Source organism: Callorhinchus milii, unplaced genomic scaffold (genome assembly GCF_018977255.1).
Source record: "Callorhinchus milii isolate IMCB2004 unplaced genomic scaffold, IMCB_Cmil_1.0 Scaffold23, whole genome shotgun sequence".
Taxonomy (NCBI): Eukaryota; Metazoa; Chordata; class Chondrichthyes; order Chimaeriformes; family Callorhinchidae; genus Callorhinchus; species Callorhinchus milii.
In genome coordinates this window covers 7147176-7165306 of record NW_024704764.1, presented here as the reverse complement: position 1 = coordinate 7165306, position 18131 = coordinate 7147176, and the positions used below count along the sequence as shown (strand labels likewise).

Sequence of the window (18131 nt, the reverse complement as noted above, 5' to 3'; positions counted from 1 at the left end):
TTTTAAACACGTAACTGGTTTGAGTTTAAGATGTTGGGTGGAAACTGTACACATTTGTTTGTCATCCCAGATACAATCAGCACTGAAGTGCTTATTGGGGCTGGGAATGCATTCACTCTTTGAGACACACACACACACACACACACGCAAATACGTCCTATCTTCAAACAAACTGGTCCACACACACAAAAAAAAATCTATCTCAAAGGCAAAATCCTATCTGCAGCCACAGTGGATGGCAGTATTTCTACCAATTCGATCCCCCCAACGGTTGGAGATTTTAAACAAAACATCTCTCTCCACAGTGTTTGGGGTTGGAGTTGGGGCCAAACCTCAAGGCCTCCAAACTTAGCTTTATGTAAATTTTTCAAAAGCAATATTTAAAAAATCCAGAGTGAGGGGAAGGGGTGGGTGAGGGGAAGACAGCAGACTGTGTAAACCCCAGACACAGTGAGTTGTAGACCCAAGTCTCCAGTTCCAAGTGGGATAAACTCGCCCTCAGCCTTACTATTGCACTTAACTTGTCTGCGATCAGTAGTCCAAACCAACACAACAACACACACACACATACACATAGGAATTTTTTTTTATTTCTCATGAGCAAAACCCACCCAGGAGAGGAGGAGGATATATTTTTCATATATATATATATTTAAAAAATTATATCGAAAACTACTATTTTCGTTAGTTTTTTTTGGGTGGTGGGGGGGAGTGATTGGGTGGGTCGTTTGGGGGGTGGGGGGGGAGTGAAAAAATTTCTGCCACATTTCATACCCCCCCACCCCTCTCCCTCCCCCCCCCCCACCACTATTTTTTTTCATTCATAACTCTCGCACGATGATGGTTAGTTACATTGTTTCCAAAGAGGACGCGCCAAATAGCGACATTGTATCGCTTCCCCTCTGTATCCCTTTGGAAAGGTGAATGGACATCATTTGTGTGTGTCTCTGTGTGTGTGTGTTTGTGTCTGTGTGTCTCTGTGTGTGTGTCTGTGTCTCTGTGTGTCTCTCTGTGTGTGTGTGTCTGTGTGTGTGTCTCTGTGTGTGTCTTTCTGTGTGTGTCTCTGTGTGTGTGTTTGTGTGTGTGTCTCTCTGTGTGTGTGTGTGTCTCTGTGTGTGTGTGTCTCTGTGTGTGTGTGTGTGTGTCTGAGGGGGGGGGGGTGTGGGTGGGTGTGTGGGTGAGGTTTAAACGTTGTTTGCACTAGAATTTCCCGGACCACCTTAAACCCCTGCAGTGACCCAGGTTTCCCCACCCTCACTGTGTCAGCACCAGGGTGGGGAGTGGAGTCGACTGCAGAAACAACTCGCTTTTTTTTTCCGCCGCTGCCAGTCGCCATTCCTCCAGCCTTTCAGACTATTTTTTTTCTTTAGCAAAACAGCCCCACCGAGGCTGCCTCACCACCTGCACAAGGTACAGGGCACAGAGGTAAGCGCCTCTCAACAGCTCCAAACCTCTCCTCTTTCCTCCTCTGCCACAGTATCCAACCCTCCTCTCTCTCTCTCTCTCTCTCCCTCTCTCTCTCTCTCTTTTTTTTTACTTCTGTTTTTTTTTGTGTGTTGCATTTTTTCCCCGCAGGGTGAGGATAGGAGTCAAACAGCTTCTCCCTCCTTCCTTCCTTCCCTCCCTCTCTCCCTCTCTCTCTCTATATATATCTATCTCCCCTCCCCCTGTTTGCGCAGATTCCGTTGCACCAAATGTTCCCTTTTTTTACACACATATATATCTAATGTATCCCAACCACCCCCTCTGTCTGTCTCTCTCTCTCTCCCTCCCTCCCTCTCTTTTCTTTCCCTCCTTTCTCTCTCTCTCTCTCTCCCCCCCCCCCTCTCCAGCACAAGCGTGCTCAAAATTTAAAGTAGTAATGTCTCTCCCACACAACCCCCCCCCACCCCCACCCCACCCCCATCACCCACCACCCCACACCACCTTTTTCTTTTCTTTTTGCAATCTTTCCCTCTTTGGTGTGAATTGGTGGACCCCACATAAAGCTGTACACACACACACACACTGAAAAAATATACATTCCCCCCCACACCCCCACCCCCCCCACCCCTCACTCCCTTGTCTTTCATTTCGAATTAGTTTGCATGGGAGTTAAATCCAGGCTTTGTTCTGGGCAAACATTTGGGTGAGAGTGAGGGTAAGAACCTTGTACTATGGTCTCCTAACCCTAATGGAGTAGAACAGTTATGTAGAGTGGGGGCATGTGCAGATTCATGGTGTGTGTGTGGGGGGGGGGGGGGGGAGAGGGCTATATAACGTGGCATGATAACAAGTACCAGTATGTGATATGGCTTTGTGAAATTAGTGTTTTATTTGCCTGGCCTTAATAGTAATAATAATAATATAATAATAATAATCCTCACATTTGATCTGGGGCCTTGTCACGTATGAATTTTGAGTGTACAATTTGTTGGGAGAGAATGTGGCAGCCAATTGTGCACAGTAGTGCCCCGCAAACGGTCGTGGATTGAGTGACCAAATTATTAGTTTTTTTTAAGGGATTGTTACACCCGGAAAAGCGCTCCACCAATCGAGTAACAACCGAGTTCCCACTTACTGCTCGGTAAGCCTAGGCGTATGGAGTAAGAAAACTTGTCTAACGTTTCACCCTGCCTGGGAATCGAGCTCAGGTCCTCTTGCTCGCGAGGCGAGCGCTCTGACAAATACTCTACAGAACTCCATGATCACAACTTTGCAATACAGGCAATGTTTGAAATCTGTTGTAATTGTTTCTGCAGTTACAATTTTTGAGGAAAACTAACTTTAATGCCAATTTTTTGGATGAACTGTGGGGATGTATTCGATGGGTGATGTGTTCCTGTGGATGGTAGCTTTGGCAATGTCTGTAGCGTTTTGACGCTTGAGCGATTGTGGGGATTTTTTTTCATTGGGAAAGAAATGGTGTCACAGCGATTTGGAGGCACAACAGTAATAATAATAATAATCCTTGCATTTGATATAGCGCTTTTCACGTCGGGAGGACGTCCCAAAGCGCTTCGTAGAACACACTGTAAAGTGAATTGACTGTATATTTGTGGGCGAACGCGGCGGCCAATTGCGCACAGCAATGTCGCACAAACAGTCGTTAGATTGAAAATGACCAATTTAATTATAGTTTTTGGTTTTGGAGGGATTATTATTAGGCTCTGTGTGGAGTAAGGAAACTTGCCCGAGGTTTCGCAGTGCTCTAATCACTGAGCTACAGGACTCCATTTGCATTAATCCTTGCATTTGATATAGCGCCTTATCACGTCTTCGAGACGTCTCAAAGCGCTTCACAGAATATACTGTAAAGATGGATTGACAGTGTTTTTGTGGGCGAAACAAGATAGCAAAGGGAACAGAACTCACACGGCACAAACGAGGAGAAATTTATACTAATTTATACTAGGTTACAGTTCATAAACAACAATTTGCATTTGGAGTGTTCACATGGGATAAGGTCTCGGAACACCTTTCACGTTATGAGGACATCTCAAAGTACTTCACAGGAGCTGCTGTAAAGCCTTGTGACTTCTGTATTTTTGCAGGCAAACGGGTCAGGCAGGTTGCAACCAGTGATGTCCTAGAAACAGCCGTGAAGTGAATGATTTTATTCAGGGCATTGTTTATTAGTCTGTTAACTGAACTGACTGGGATCATCTTAACACTGCCAGAGACAAAGATGTGTACCTGAAGTTTTGTAAGGCTTAGTGCTCCATTGGTCACTAAATCTTCCTTGTTACAAAGAGTTTTGAAGCGCGTAAACAGGCCCCTCGACCCGGCCCAACTGTTGCTTGCCTGTGTTTATACTCCACACGGTCTCCTTTCCTATACCTCTCTATTCCCTTCTCTCTCATGTACGCATCCAAGATTGTTTTAAATGCATTGATGCTTTTTGCTTCAACCACAGCTTCCAGCAGTTGAAGAAGTTTCTCCTAAACTCCCTATTGAATCTGCTGTTGGCTATCTTATATTTATTACGTCTTAGTTTTGGACTTACCAACAAGTGGGGGGGAAAAAAAACTACATCCAAATCTTTGCATGGAGTCCTTTCCTGTAGTTAGAGCACTCGCCTCGCAAGCGATTTGAAGGCATAGAATTTCTTCAAACCAAATATAATGATAATAAATTGGACACTCAATCCACAACTGTTTGTGGGACGCTGCTGTGCGCAATTGGCTGCCAGGTTTCACCTGCAAAATATACAGTCAATTCACTTTACAGTATGTTCTGTGAAGCGCTTTGAGACGTCTTGAAGACGTGATAAGGTGCTGTATCAAATGCAAGGATTATTATCATTACTGTAATCTTAACTACCTCCATCAGGTCCTCCCTCAATGGTCTCAAAATTCTAGACAGAGAGAAAAGCTCTAACCTGTCCCAATTTTTCTTGATGGCTGTATCCACTGCTGTCCACTCTTGAGAGTTCCTCTCCCACTGGAACATTCCATTCCAAACATGGGAATTTCTATGTGTAAGTGGAATGCACAGAACTCCTCCTGGTTGGGATACTCTTAAGCATGGTTATGGATCTCTGTATGTGTCAGACATCTGTCTGGCCAAGAAAACGTAGATGTACCTGGCGTGAAGCTGTCTCTACCTCTATGGTGCTTAGCGACAGGTCAGTGTAGGCTGGAGCCCTCCCTCCCTACAGCTTCTTAATAATAATAATAATCCTTGTACTTGGTATAGCACCTTATCAAGCCATTGAGACGTCTCAAAGCGCTTCACAGAATATACTGTAAAGTGTATCGACTGTGTTTTATGGGCGAAACGCGACAGCAAATATGCGCACAGAAGTGACCCACAAACAGTCCTGGATTGAGTGGCCCAATTATTAAATAATGAATAAATCGTCATTTTACTGTTTACCTCTTAGTTTTTAATCATCCCTGTTTACCACAAACTCACCGCACTGCTCGATCTTGGGTTTCACAAATGGTCTGGAGGAAACCCCTCCAGTGCATTCTCAGGAGTTAGAGCCACAAAGGAGACTGTTTGGCCATAGGCCTTATATGCCTCAAGCCTAACGAAACCTTGCTATCCTTGAAGAGAGCCACAGTACTATACTTGGAGACAATATTGGAGACCTGTAGCTCAGTGATTAGAGCGCTTGCCTCGCAAGCAAGAGACCTGGGTTCCATCCCCGGCAGAGTGAAACGCTGGGCAAGTTTCCTTGCTCCACATACCTCTGTTTGCTAACAGTAAGTAGGAATCCGGTTGTTAGTCGATTGGCGGATCGCTTTTCCAAGGGTAGTAATTCCTTCAAAAAAAATGTGATCACTCAATCCGCGACTATTTGTGGGACACTGCTGTACGCAATCGGCTGTCGCGTTTCGCCCACAAAATGTACTCAATTCACTTTACAGTATATTCTGTGAAGCGCTTTGAGACGTCTCGAAGACGTAATAAGTCACTATATCAAATGCAAGGATTATTATTATTGAGAACACGAGCACAGACTTCATGAGGAAAAAATGTTTGCATGTGAGGGAGGACACAGGAATAATAAGATGGCATAGTCGAAAAACATTTAATAATATATAGCACCTTATCACTTCATCAAGAACTTTCAAAGTGCTTCACAGGGTACACTGTAAAATTGGGTATATATTTTGTGGGCGAACACGTGGAGCGACTGACTTTAATTTTATTCGGGGAATTGTTGACCAGGACACAGGGAGAAAGATCCAGACATCTCATCTGAAAGAATGGCAACTCTGACATTGGGACGTCCTCCCCATGTGTAAGGCGCTACACAAATGTAACTTGTTGTTTTGCGTTCCCGTTTAAGGAACACAATTCGGTCTAATTCGGCCTAGTGGGTGCCGGGTGGGGCCTAACATTGCTCACCAAAATTAAATCTTTTGGTCTCTTTTAAGTACCCCATTTGAAAGTCAGGGTGTTATGTAGCCTGGGTGCAGTTCTTCACTTGCGAAAAGTGCCGATTCCGTCAGTTACACCTCTTGCAAACCTCCACAGCTAATCTTTTGAGGTCAGCATTTTTTTTTTTGCTTAATTTATGCATAACATGTTCAACTCCCCCTTCCCCCATCGTTTCTCACAACCCACCACAAACGACTTACAGCAGCAGAACTCATCTCCACCTTGCACCGCAGGAACTTTATTTGCAGTAGAGCGAGTTGCTTCAGAACTGAACCACGGTATTCCTGCGTATGGCTGTTCAGCTGTCAGAACAATTGGTGTGCAACGCAGTCACCTGTGCATCAAAAATCAATATTTACTGTGTTATCAGGCAACTCAGACGAATCTCATAGAGGTGTATACATTTTTTAAACAGGATCGAAAGAGTTAACACAGAACTATATTATAGGATGTACCAAAACAAGAGACGTAAGTTTAGAGCGGCAAAGGACAATTTCAGGACAGACACTAGGAAGTTTTTCTCTACTCAGAAGGTAAATATCAGGGCCTTGGGATGTCCTCCCGACGTGAAAGGTGCTATACAAATGTCATTTTGTTGTTGTTACAGACTGGAGTGGGTTGCCAGGAAGGGTGGGTTTGGGCCAGGATATTGGATTTATTTAACCTGGGAGGATGATAGGTTTGTGTTCTGCAGGGATGAGATCAGAAAAGGAAAAAGAAGTGCTTTTTTCATCCAAACCGATCTTGTGATCTTACGATTGTGACATGCTAAAAATTGGGCCTGGAGAAGTAGGAAATTGGCGTCTTCTAATACTTTTTTTGTATTAAACAGTTGTGTCCAGTTTCATTCACCTTCTTTTGAATCTTTCAAAATAGTTACCAGCGAATAGGTGTCTTGGGTCGTCCTCCTGATGTGAAACTTGTTGCTGATTTGTATTTGTAATCCAATTTATATATATATTTTTTAATTATTTCTTCTCTCTCCTGAAGGTCCAAATTGGTGCCAGGTCCCAGGCATTGCTAAAGATTTAATTCTTCTTCCCACTTTGTTTTTCCCACTCTGACCTCTCCGTCCAAGACCTCCTACGCTGGTCGAACGAAGCACAGTGCAAGCTTGAAGAACAGCCCTTCATCTACCTCCTAGGCACCTTACAGTCCTCTGGCCTCAACATTGATTTTAACCACTTGAAGCCTTAAAGAAAGCTTCCATCTTTTGTCAGCCTTGATTCCCTCCCCCACCCCCCTCTTCTATAATCATTCACACATTCTCTGGGTCTTAGACACATCTTTTCTTTTTAGAATCTCCCACTATTGCCTTCTTTAGTCTTGCACCATCAACACCTTTGATCTCGTCGTCATCTGTCCACCACCTAAACTTTTCCCTTGTCTTTCTTTCCCTGCCCCCTTCTCTGCTTGTACTTATAATCTCCTCCCTTCCAACATCCCCCAGTTCTGACGAAAGGTCATCAGCGTGACACGTTAACTCATTTTTCTCTCTCCATAGATGTTGTCTGACCTGCTGCATGTTCCTAGCGATTTCTGTTTTTATTTCAGGTTTCTAGCATTGCCTTTCACTAAAGGTTGTCTCCCTGGGTGGGAAGCGGAATAACTCATGTTTCCTATAACCTCTAATCAGATGGATTTCACCTGCAAAATATACAATCGATTTTACAATCTGTTCTGAGACATCTGCTTTGAGACGTCTCAACGACGTGATGATAACAATAATAATTATTACCGTGAGGCGCTTTGCGACGTCTCAAAGACATGATGAGGCGCTGCATCAAATGCGAGGATAATTATTAATCCGACGTTAAGATCTAAGAACTTTTCTGTGTGTTTTTTTCCCCCCAAAAAAAGGAATTGCTCAAGAGATAACAACAGCCGCTGAATACACAGAGGGGACATGACGACATCCCAGCCGTCTACCCTGGGGGAACTACAGCTGTACCGAGTGCTTCAGAGGGCGAATCTTCTCATTTATTACGATGCCTTCATCCAGCAGGGAGGGGATGATGTTCAGCAGCTCTGTGATGCTGCGGAGGAAGAGTTTCTGGAGATTATGGCCCTTGTGGGGATGTCCAGTAAACCACTGCATGTACGACGCCTTCAGAAAGCTTTGCAGGAATGGATCACCTCTCCGTCTGCCTTCAACCAGCCTCTCACCAAACTCCCGGCCAGCAGTATTCCCATCGCAAAAGTCTCCGAGGCGTCAGCGTCAGCCAGTCCCAGCTCCGCCCTGGAGCACCAGGGGAGCGTGTTGGAGCTCGCCAATAACAATCATTCCTTGCCCAAAATGACAGAGAACTCCTCGCAGACGGACCCGTTGGCGGGAACGCACCACCTGCCCAGCATATCAAACATCGTCACCCTGTCCAAGGAAGAGCCCCACTCCCCCCCCAAGGATGGACCCTCCTTGCCCCTGACTCAAGACGTCATCCAGATCATTACGAACTGTGCGGAACGCCTCATCCAAGCGGTGCCCAGAATGGACAGCAAGGAACTCGAGTGCGTTTTTATCAGCAACAAGAAACTGGCCAAAACGCTGGGCCACATCTTCGAGATGAGCGACCAGGAACCGCAGAAGGAAGAGGAGATCCGGAAGTACAGCGCCATCTACGGGAGGTTCGACTCGAAAAGGAAAGACGGGAAGAATCTTACGTTGCACGAGGTACGCTTTGACGGCGTTTCGGTCAATTGTTTGGTGTGAATTATACCGATGCCCAGCGATGCTCCGCCGTGAAGCCACCCCCACCCCCCCTCCACCGGAGTGACTGTTAGGCGACAGAATTGACCTTTGTAGCTTCGCTTCAGCCCCGTAATTAGAGATTGTTATCGCAGTCGTAACATGGTACAACACGATTTGCTCAAAAGAGTCAGCATTTTTTTTCCGTAAACCTGTAATTAGCAGAACCACATCTAGGTCCCTTTTCGTGTTGAATAACATCTCGAGAAGCACTTAACGAATACAGTAGAGGGCGAACGAGCAGGGAACTAAGATGTATCGGGGTCAGATGCAGCCACTGTCCAGCACTTCGGGACACTATCCCAAGTAAAGGGCGCTATATAAATGCAAGGTGTTTTGGGATATAAAGATGATGGCCAAAGGAATGGTTCAAGAGATAATAATACCATACATTTGTATAGCACGTTTACATAAGTTAACCATCGCTCAGGACTTTACAACATATAAATGATTAGAAGTAATAATAATTCTTCTATTTGATACAGCGCCTTTCACGTCTCAAAGCACTTTACAGGATACACTGCAAAGTTTACTGACTGTGTGTTTTGTAGGCAATTTCTTCATAGCAGTGTCACACAAATGGCCAATTTGGTGGAGTTGTTGGCCAGGACATTGGAAGAAATGCCTTTGACTTTTCAAATAGTGCCATGGGATCTTTTAATAACTACCTGAACCGGCAGTTTTGGCCTCGGTGTAATGTCTCATCCAAAAGACTGGACCTTGGTGATGAAACTCATCCCCAGCCCGACACTGGAATGTCAGCCTAGACTTTGAGGTCAAAGCCCCAGTGTGAGCTTTAAACAACAGTGAGATGATTCATTTAAATTGGGGATAAATTGGTGAAATTTGATTTTAGGAGGTTTTCAGTGCAAAGGGTGAGTGGCCTTGATTTTGGGTGATAAAGTAGTCTATGAGCTCTTCACATTTTAATACTAATAATCGTAATCCGTGCATTTGATACAGTTCCTTATCATGTCGTTGAGACGCCTCAAAGCGCTTCACAGAATATATTTAAAGTGGATTGATTGTGACTTTTGTGGTTGTGGTTGAAAATCAATTTAAAATTTAAAATGAAAACCTTTTGAATTGGAGTTTGAAGGAGACATTTGATGTTTGGGATTTTCCTTGTCCACGAGAATAATCGTGGAACAATAGGATTTGGTTGCACAGAGGTAGACACAAAATACTGCTTAATGTAAAGAAGAGCTGGTACTTTAGGTCTGCACATGTCTTCTCTTTCCCCTGCGCCTTGTTAGTTAGCCCTTCTCTCTCAGAACCTTCTCTCAATATGTTAGAGGAATAACTGGATTTAATGAAGACACGACTCTCTGTTCCTGTGCAGCACTTTTCTTGAGTGATATTCAATACCCCAATTTGCTTCCTGATATAATATAGTTCAATACAAGTATGCAGTACAGCATTTCTTCACGGATTTCTTAATTAAAGTTTGCACCCCTATGCACTTTATTGATAACATTATGCTGTATAACAGTACTGTATAAAGTTTTCAGTTTTCCGAGTAAGGTTGTGGAATTGCTATTTATTATTATTTTTATTACTTATTATTTCGCCCACAAAATACACAATCAATCCACTTTATGGTATATTCTGTGAAGAGCTGTGAGATGTCTCAACGATGTGATAAGACACTATATCATACACAAGGATTATTATTATTATTATTACTTTAGTGAGCGAGTAGTAAGTGTATGGAAGAGGCTCCCTCAGGAGACGGTGGAAGCAGAAAGTGTTGATTCTTTCAAGAACAAATTAGAAAGATTTCTGTTAGGAAATAATATCTCGGGATACTATTTTACCTGGCAGTAAGTAGGAACCCAGTTGTCAGGCGATTGTCAGATCACTTTTCCGGGGGTGTTAATCCTTTCGAAATAAAATAATAATAACTTGGTCACTCAACCCATGACTGTTTGTGGGACACTGCTGTGCGATAGCAGATTCTTATGGTCATTCTTTTTATTTCTCCGTTAGGTGATGGTAAACGAAGCAGCCACTCAACTCTGCATGATCGACAGCACTCTGCTAGCCAGGCGGGATGAGCTGTTCCCACTCGCTCGTCAAGTCGTCCGCGAATCTGGGTACAAGTATAGCCACAGGTATTCCAGGTAGGAGAGGTGGTTTAACCCTGTCTGGCCCAGACATAAACCACAGTGCCTGCTATAACCCGGGGCTAACTCACTGAATTGAGTTCCTGTCAGTCCAACCTGGAAACAGGCTTGGAGGTTCCAATTCTTTGAGTGGATGTAAATAAATGTTTGTAATGTCTCAACTGGATCATGCAATCAATTCAGGGAATTACTGAATCACAGCAAGGTCTTTTTTTTTGTTTATAGTAATTATATATATGTGTAACCAGAATGCAAGCCAAACCAGTAAGAGCGTATGAGAACTTATTCAACATTAACATTCCAAAAGTACGGTGCGGGTCTGAGCCATACAGAACACAAGGCGCCACGTTCCAACTCTTGATCTGTGCTGATTAAATTCCATCAGTGTGTTGTTGGGGCGAAGGGTGGGGGAACGCTGCAATTGGCTTCCTTGCCCCCTGGATTAGATGGCAGAAAGATCAGTCAGGAGCAAAGCCGGTCTGATAAAATATTCTTAGACCCACATTCTCCTCGTACATCCTAACCGCGCTGAGCTTTACTGAAAGCGAATGTGTGTCTCTGGATCCAACTCCCACTCACCCAACACATTGATTGCTTCACTTCCTTCACTTCGCGTCCTGTTACAGACACAGCAGAGAGCAGCGCCCCTCACTGGCCATTACATCCCATTAGACCAAACTGGAGAGACGTTGGTGAGATTTAGCCGGCTGATCAGAAGACCTACGTTTGGAGGAGATTGTGTGGGTGGTTCTTAGGTTAAACTATAGCTAACATAAGGCTGACTTGGCCAATCTTCAGAAAATTCCATTCAATCTGTCAGACAATGGCCTTAAGGCACAGAATATGAGCCTAGGATTGGACTTGAACACTTTGCTTCCATCGCGATTGACTAGCTGCCCAATAATAACCTTCCCGGTTCACTTGGGGGCGGGGGTTGAATGGACATTTTGCCACTGATTATATATCGAACAGCAGCTTGAGTTAGAGGATTAGAGTAGAGTTGAAGCAGAACTAAAGAGTGCTCGAGTAGGAGTAGTAGTAAAGTGGAGTTGATTTGAATTTGTAATTATTTCTCCACAAATTTCAGGAATGTGCTTATAAAGCTGTTTTACAAGGAACAACTGGTTGACAAAGGCCGCTCAGCACCATACACAGGTTGGCATTGCTCAGCCACGGCCTGAGTCCCGTCATCACAAGGTTTGGCAAAACAACAAACTTTAGTTCGCTCTAATCAATAAGAAGGAATGAGTGTCTCTCGGGAATAAGTTTTAAACTTGGCGGTTTCAGTACGGCATCGTGACCCGGTGTTTCTCCCTACTTTTTTTTTAGATCCAAATTTGTAGAGATACCAACACCCAAGAGGGCAAGACTAGACACCAATGGGCAATATCTACGCGACGAGGTTCACACTCGAACTGTGCAAGCGGAATTGATGAAACTAAAGAGACAGGTGAGATATTCATTAATTAATGGCAATTGCTACCCAAGTTTGCTCACACCTCCCCTTACCTCTCCATCTTCCACCCTTCCCTTCACTCCTGTCTCGTCACAGAGGAGGTGAAAATCAACCAGGGTTGTTACTCCTAAATCTCTGGGTGTGTTCCTGTATATTTCTTGTTGATTTCTCCTTCCCAAGTCTTACGATACTTCACCAACTCCCCGGCTCAGAAATCTGCTGGTATTGGTAAGAGTGTGACAATAATACATTGGTCACTCAATCCAGGGCTGTTTGTGGGACACTGCTGTGTGCAACTGTGAGACGTCTCAAAGCGCTTCACAGAATATACCATAAAGTGAATTGACTGTATTTTGTGGGCGAAATGCACACAGCAGCCAATTGCTCACAGCAGTGTCCCACAAACAGTGGTGGATTGAAGTGACCAATTCGTTATTATTTTTTTTTGAAGGAATTATTACCTCCGGAAAAGCGATCTGCCAATCGACTAACAACCGGATTCCTGCTTACTGCTGGGTAAACAGAGGCGCGTGGGGAGTAAGGAAACTTGCCTAATGTTTCGCCCTGCCGTAAATTGAACCCAGGTCCTCTCAGTTGTGAGGCGAGTGCTCTAACCACTCAGCTACAAGATTCCACGTTAAAAGTATGGCCCCAACTGATGTGACTTATGCGAGGTTTACTCTACTGGGTTTATTATCAGCAGTGTCTTGCCTCACCTACACAATCTCCTATTGCACATTTGCTCGTGTTGTACCCATGAACAATGGGACTAAACCTCAGGATGTCTGTGTTTTGTGTCGTACAGGAGCGACTGCTGGAGATTCAGGCCATACTCTCTGGGATTTACCAGAAACAGGAGATGCTCAAAACAAGGATCGGACACGAGGAGCTTAACCACAATGTGGCTGAGGTTCATGAACTTCAGGTCAGGTTCTGCCCCAGTCTGTGGCTTCCAATGTTTTCTCACATGCCATCGTGGGGTCAGCAGCTAACAGGTCTGATGTTACTTGCCTTCTGTATCTTCTGACAGTTGGTAAAAGATGTTGGTAAAAAGAGGCAATGGCTTTTATCTTTCTATGTTTTAAATGACGTCTCGCAATGTGTCGGAAAGAATAAATCGATTGGATAGAGGAGGAGAGAATGAAGGAGCCTTATTTTGGCGGCTTGTCCTCAGATCTGGAACAGCGACTTCACGACCGCTTTGGGGCTCCATCGCTGAGAATTCCAACAACACAGGAACAGGAGGAGGTCCTTCAGCCCATCACAGCTGTTCTGCCATTTTATCAGATCACTCCAGAACTATCTCCCTTTTAAGACATCCCAATCCACTCAGCAACTGTGGCCATTTGGAGTAGCGAGCGGTTCCCTTCTAACGACCACACCGTAATTAAAGGAGAGAGGGCATTTGTAGAATTTTTGAAAGTTAAACTGCACAAAGTGTAGCAATGCAATGTGACTCCTAAAGATTTAAAATATGCGTCTATGTGTGTGCGCGTCTATATGTGTGTGCGCACGCCTGTGTTTGTGCGCGCCTGTGTGTGTGTGTGTGCGCCTGTGTGTGCGTGCGCCTGTGTGTGTTTGCGTCTGTGCGTGTATGCGTGTGCGCGGGTGGAAGAGTGTGTGTGGGTGGGTGTGCATAGTCAGAGGCCGTGCATTTGCTGTTTGTAGCCAGAAGACATGCACAAAGGCAGTGAAGGCATCTGCTTGACCTTGTGAATTAGCCTCGTTGTCTTATCTGGATCGTCCATTCCAGTTAATGTTTCACTCTTTCTCTTTCTCGCTCTCTCTCTCTCGCCTATTTCATTGTGCCTTTCAGCTGGAATTGGAGAAGGTCACCACGGAGCAGCTAACCCTCCTCCAGGAGCAGAACGACCTTATCAAGAAGCAGAAACGTTCCGATAAGTATTTCTCAGCGAAGGCTCGGAGCCTGTCTCTGCTAGGGATGCACCACATGGAGGAGGAAGACGGTGGCATGTCAGAAGGAAGCGGCGACGGTAACTTAAACACAATTTACTAGCAGCGGCAACGAGGCAATTGGCCTCCTAGTCTGTTGTTCCTTCTCCCTGCTCGTCCCTTGCCCCCTCCGCTCTACTCACTTTTTACTTGTTGCTTCAGTGGTTAGAGCGCTCACCTCGCAAGTGAGAGACCTGGGTTTGATTCCCGGGCGGGTCAGGCAAGTTTTCTTACTCCACACACACGCCTTTTGTTTACTTAGCAGTAAGTAGGAGCTCGGTTGTTGGTCGATTGGCGGATCACTTTTCTGGGAGTAATAATTCCTTCAATTTTTTTTTAAAGATTGGTCACTTCAATCCACGGCTGTTTGTGGGACACTGCTGTGCGCAATTGGCTGCCGCGTTTCGCCCACAAAATACGCAGTCAATTCAATTTACAGTCTATTCTGTGAAGCGCTTTGAGACGTCTCGAAGACGTGATGAGGCGATGTATCAAATGCAAGGATTATTATTATCATCATCGGTAGCCGTGCATTCAGCCTCCAACCCCCGACCCCACTCCCATCCCCGAGACTCGAACTCTCCTCCTCAACATTATGAAACGCTATAAAACTAGAAGTTTCTTTCTGAACCAGGAGCAGCCCATTTCTTTAGCTTAAACCAGGACCTTACCTTGGGGAAGTTATTTATTAATAAGTGATTAATGGAAGTGGGAAAATTTAAGTCAACAATTATTGATTTAGCTGGATCCAGCCATGGTCAGCAGTTGGTCGATGGCCTGAAGATGTATATATTATTATATATATATGATGAAGTTTGGGTTTTAATTCTGATTTTAATTTTATTTGAGTTTTATTTTTCTTAGGTTTGGGTTTTTATTGGAATTAAAAAAATATATTTCGCCCATAGTATATCTGGTCAATTCACTTTACAGTATATTCTGTGAGGCGCTTTGAGACATCTCAAAGGTGTGATAAGGCGCCGTATCAAATGTGAGGATTATTATTATATTATAGTTTCTAAAGTTGTCCCTTATTTTTAATACAGATGTGTCTGAGGACATGACTTCGAACTCCAGTCTGGCACCATCTCCATGTCCATCAGACATTCCCGGCACATTTAGGCCCAGCCAGACCAAGACAAAGCAGATGATTCAACTCGCCCTGATTGACGAGGGCTTGCGGGTGGCTCAACAACACGCCTCCCCTAGTACTGAGGAAGGCGATCGAATTAGCCCGAGAATCAAACAGGAAACCTTCTCTGGTAAATGGTCTTTTATACATTAAATCTGTGCTGTTTCTTTGCTGTGATGCTTTGGAATATGATCCTAATTTGTCTTCGAGAATATAAACAACCCCTTCCGTCTCACACCCTTTCTCTTGCCTCCTTCAAGTTCTGTCTAAAGACCTTCCTCTTCGACAGTGCCTTTGGCCACCCTCTCACCACCACCCACCCTCTGCCCTCCATCCCTCCTGACCCCAACTCGGGTCCAAAACTCCTGATTGTCCAGTGCCCTGGGAAAGCTTTCCGAGGTGAAAAGCGCTTTACAAATGTAATTTTGCTGTTTGTTGTTGTTCAAGGGCCCTATACAAGTATAATTTGCTGTTATTGTTATGATGGTGAAGCCCTTTGAGACGTCTCAATGACTTGTTAAGGCGCTGTATCGAATGCAAGAATTATTATGATCAGTATTTACTCTGTTAACCTGGAGAGAAAGGAAGGATTTGAACACGGATCCAATATTGTTCTGCTTAATAGTCCACTGCTTCTATAGACTGAATGGTCTCTCTTCTCCTGTCCTGACTATGATCCTCTGAACTGTTTGTCCTAAGTCAACAGTCCTCCAGATTAATAGGTCATTTACCTCACTGAGGTCTACAAAAACATATTGAGAATTGCTTCAACGTGGTCAAGTGTTTAGTTACTCTGATTTCTCCCCAGCTTTACTCTTTAGCACAGTGTACTTTACAGAGTAATTATACACGTTTACATTCAATCTGGTTCAGTCAATGACTCAATATCCAGGTCAAAGGTTGTGGGTTGAAGCCCACATTCAAACCTTGAGGTCAGTGTGTGCTTGTGGCCTTGGCTGAGCAATGACAACAACTTGTGTTTATTTAGGGCACCTCCCGCAGGATAGAGTCTCAGTGCAGTTCTGCAGGAAGCACTGCAATGTAATAATAATAATAAATTGGTCACTTCAATCCACGACTGTCTATGGGACGCCGCTGTGCGCAACTGGCTGCTGCGATTCACCCACAAAAATACCCAATCAATTCACTTCAATTCTCGAGGCTGTGAAGCGCTTCGAGACGTCTCGAAGACGTGATAAGGCGCTGTATCAAATGCAAGGATTATTATTATATTATTATCATTTACATGAGACTTCAAACCAATCTTCTTCAGGTAGATGTTAAAAGATCCCATTTATACCACTGGAAAAAGAACAAAGAATTTCTCCTGGTGCCCTGACCAACAATCCTCTTAAATTTAATCGGGTACTCACCTCATGGCTGTGGGACCGTGCTGTGTGTAAAACAAGACTGATATATTGTACGAGTCTCACAAACTGTCAACGGGATTGATAATGCGCTGTAGAATGGGAAGTTCTGTGTTACATTCAGTAATTTTGTTTTTCCCTTCTTATTCCAGAAGACGAAGAGTGTTACAAAGACGAAGCCGACATTACATCAATCCGCAATTCATGAATGTAGTAGACGTAGCGACTGGACATTTTTTTTTAAAAAAATGTAATGAATTAGATTTTTTTTAATTTGGTAAGGTACAAAGTATTTATTCTTTTTTCTACTAAAGAAATCCTTTTTTTTTAACTTGTCCGTGTAACTTTGAAGAATTTTTTCGAGCATCTGGAAGTCATTTCTGTATATACTGACGACAACAACTTGCATTTGTATAGCGCCTCTCGTTTGAGGTAGTGTCCCACTGCAATTCTGCAGGGAACACTGCATTGTCAAAGGCCATTTATATATACTGACATTTGCTAAACGAGCAGTTGAGCAGATACTGTAGGTTTTTTTTACAGTTTTGAGAATCCTAAAAAGCTTTTTGTTTTGCCATCTTGTTTTCAATTCCTCTCACTGTTAAGTGTAAGTCTTATTATGATTGAACTGTTTCAGAGAGCAATAATCATAATAAATATTTCTGCTTAGATCTTCATCATTTAAAAGAGTGTTTTGTAATTTAATTGTACTTCAGGTGAGAAAGTTAAGCCAAGGTCCTGGCTGCTTATTCAAGTTAACATTAAAAATTTTGATTTAAAAAGACGAGGGAAACTTTCTCAGTGTTGTGGTCAATACATTGATCATTCACTTCATAGTTGTTTAAGGGACCTTGGTATTTTTTTTTGCTCAGCCAGGTGTCTCCGAAGCAGACAGAGTTCCACATATGAATGCCACCGACACATGGGAAATTTAATGATAATAAAAATCCTTGCATTTGATACAGCGCCTTATCACGTCTTCGAGACATCTCAAAGCTCTTCACAGAATATACGGTGAAGCGAATTTACTGTATGTTTTGTGGGGGAAAATAAAACAAGCGGGAATACCAGAGACCCATTGGAAAATGGAGATGTTTGTTTTAATCCATGTCACGTGCTTCAACATGCTTTGACTTTCTTTAAGTTTGTGAATTTCTGCGCATCTGGAATGAGACTCACAAAACTTTGCAAGACAAGCTTCGTGAAACGTGTGGGCTATATGTGTGGCAATTCTTTGGCCAGCTGGCCGGGAGTCTGATATATGGAGAGACCCTTCTCCATGTCTAAGAGTATCCAAACCAAGCACAGTAGTACATATGAATGCCACTTAAGCATGAAAATTTCCCTGGATATGGAATGCGCACTCTCTTCCTGACGGGACTCATTCTGATTACCTAATGCCGATGAGTAATAGACGCAGGTTGGTAAGTCAAGCAAGGTGGATTTGTGGTCATTTCCCAGGAGTACGCCTTGGGGATAC

General features: G+C 43.8%; 1 protein-coding gene across 3 annotated transcripts; it reads left to right on the top strand.

Moving 5' to 3' along the window:
* Positions 1-1162: 1162 nt before the first annotated feature.
* LOC103183807 (NGFI-A-binding protein 1-like) lies at positions 1163-17338 on the top strand. 3 transcript variants are annotated; one of them, XM_007901475.2, is made up of 8 exons: positions 1163-1425; positions 7732-8542; positions 10607-10713; positions 12073-12193; positions 13005-13124; positions 14016-14193; positions 15199-15414; positions 16804-17338. In XM_007901475.2, the coding sequence occupies exons 2-8, from the start codon at positions 7778-7780 to the stop codon at positions 16857-16859; spliced, it is 1563 nt and encodes a 520-aa protein (XP_007899666.1). In that variant the 5' UTR covers positions 1163-1425; positions 7732-7777; the 3' UTR covers positions 16860-17338.
* The last annotated feature ends 793 nt before the right edge of the window (positions 17339-18131 follow it).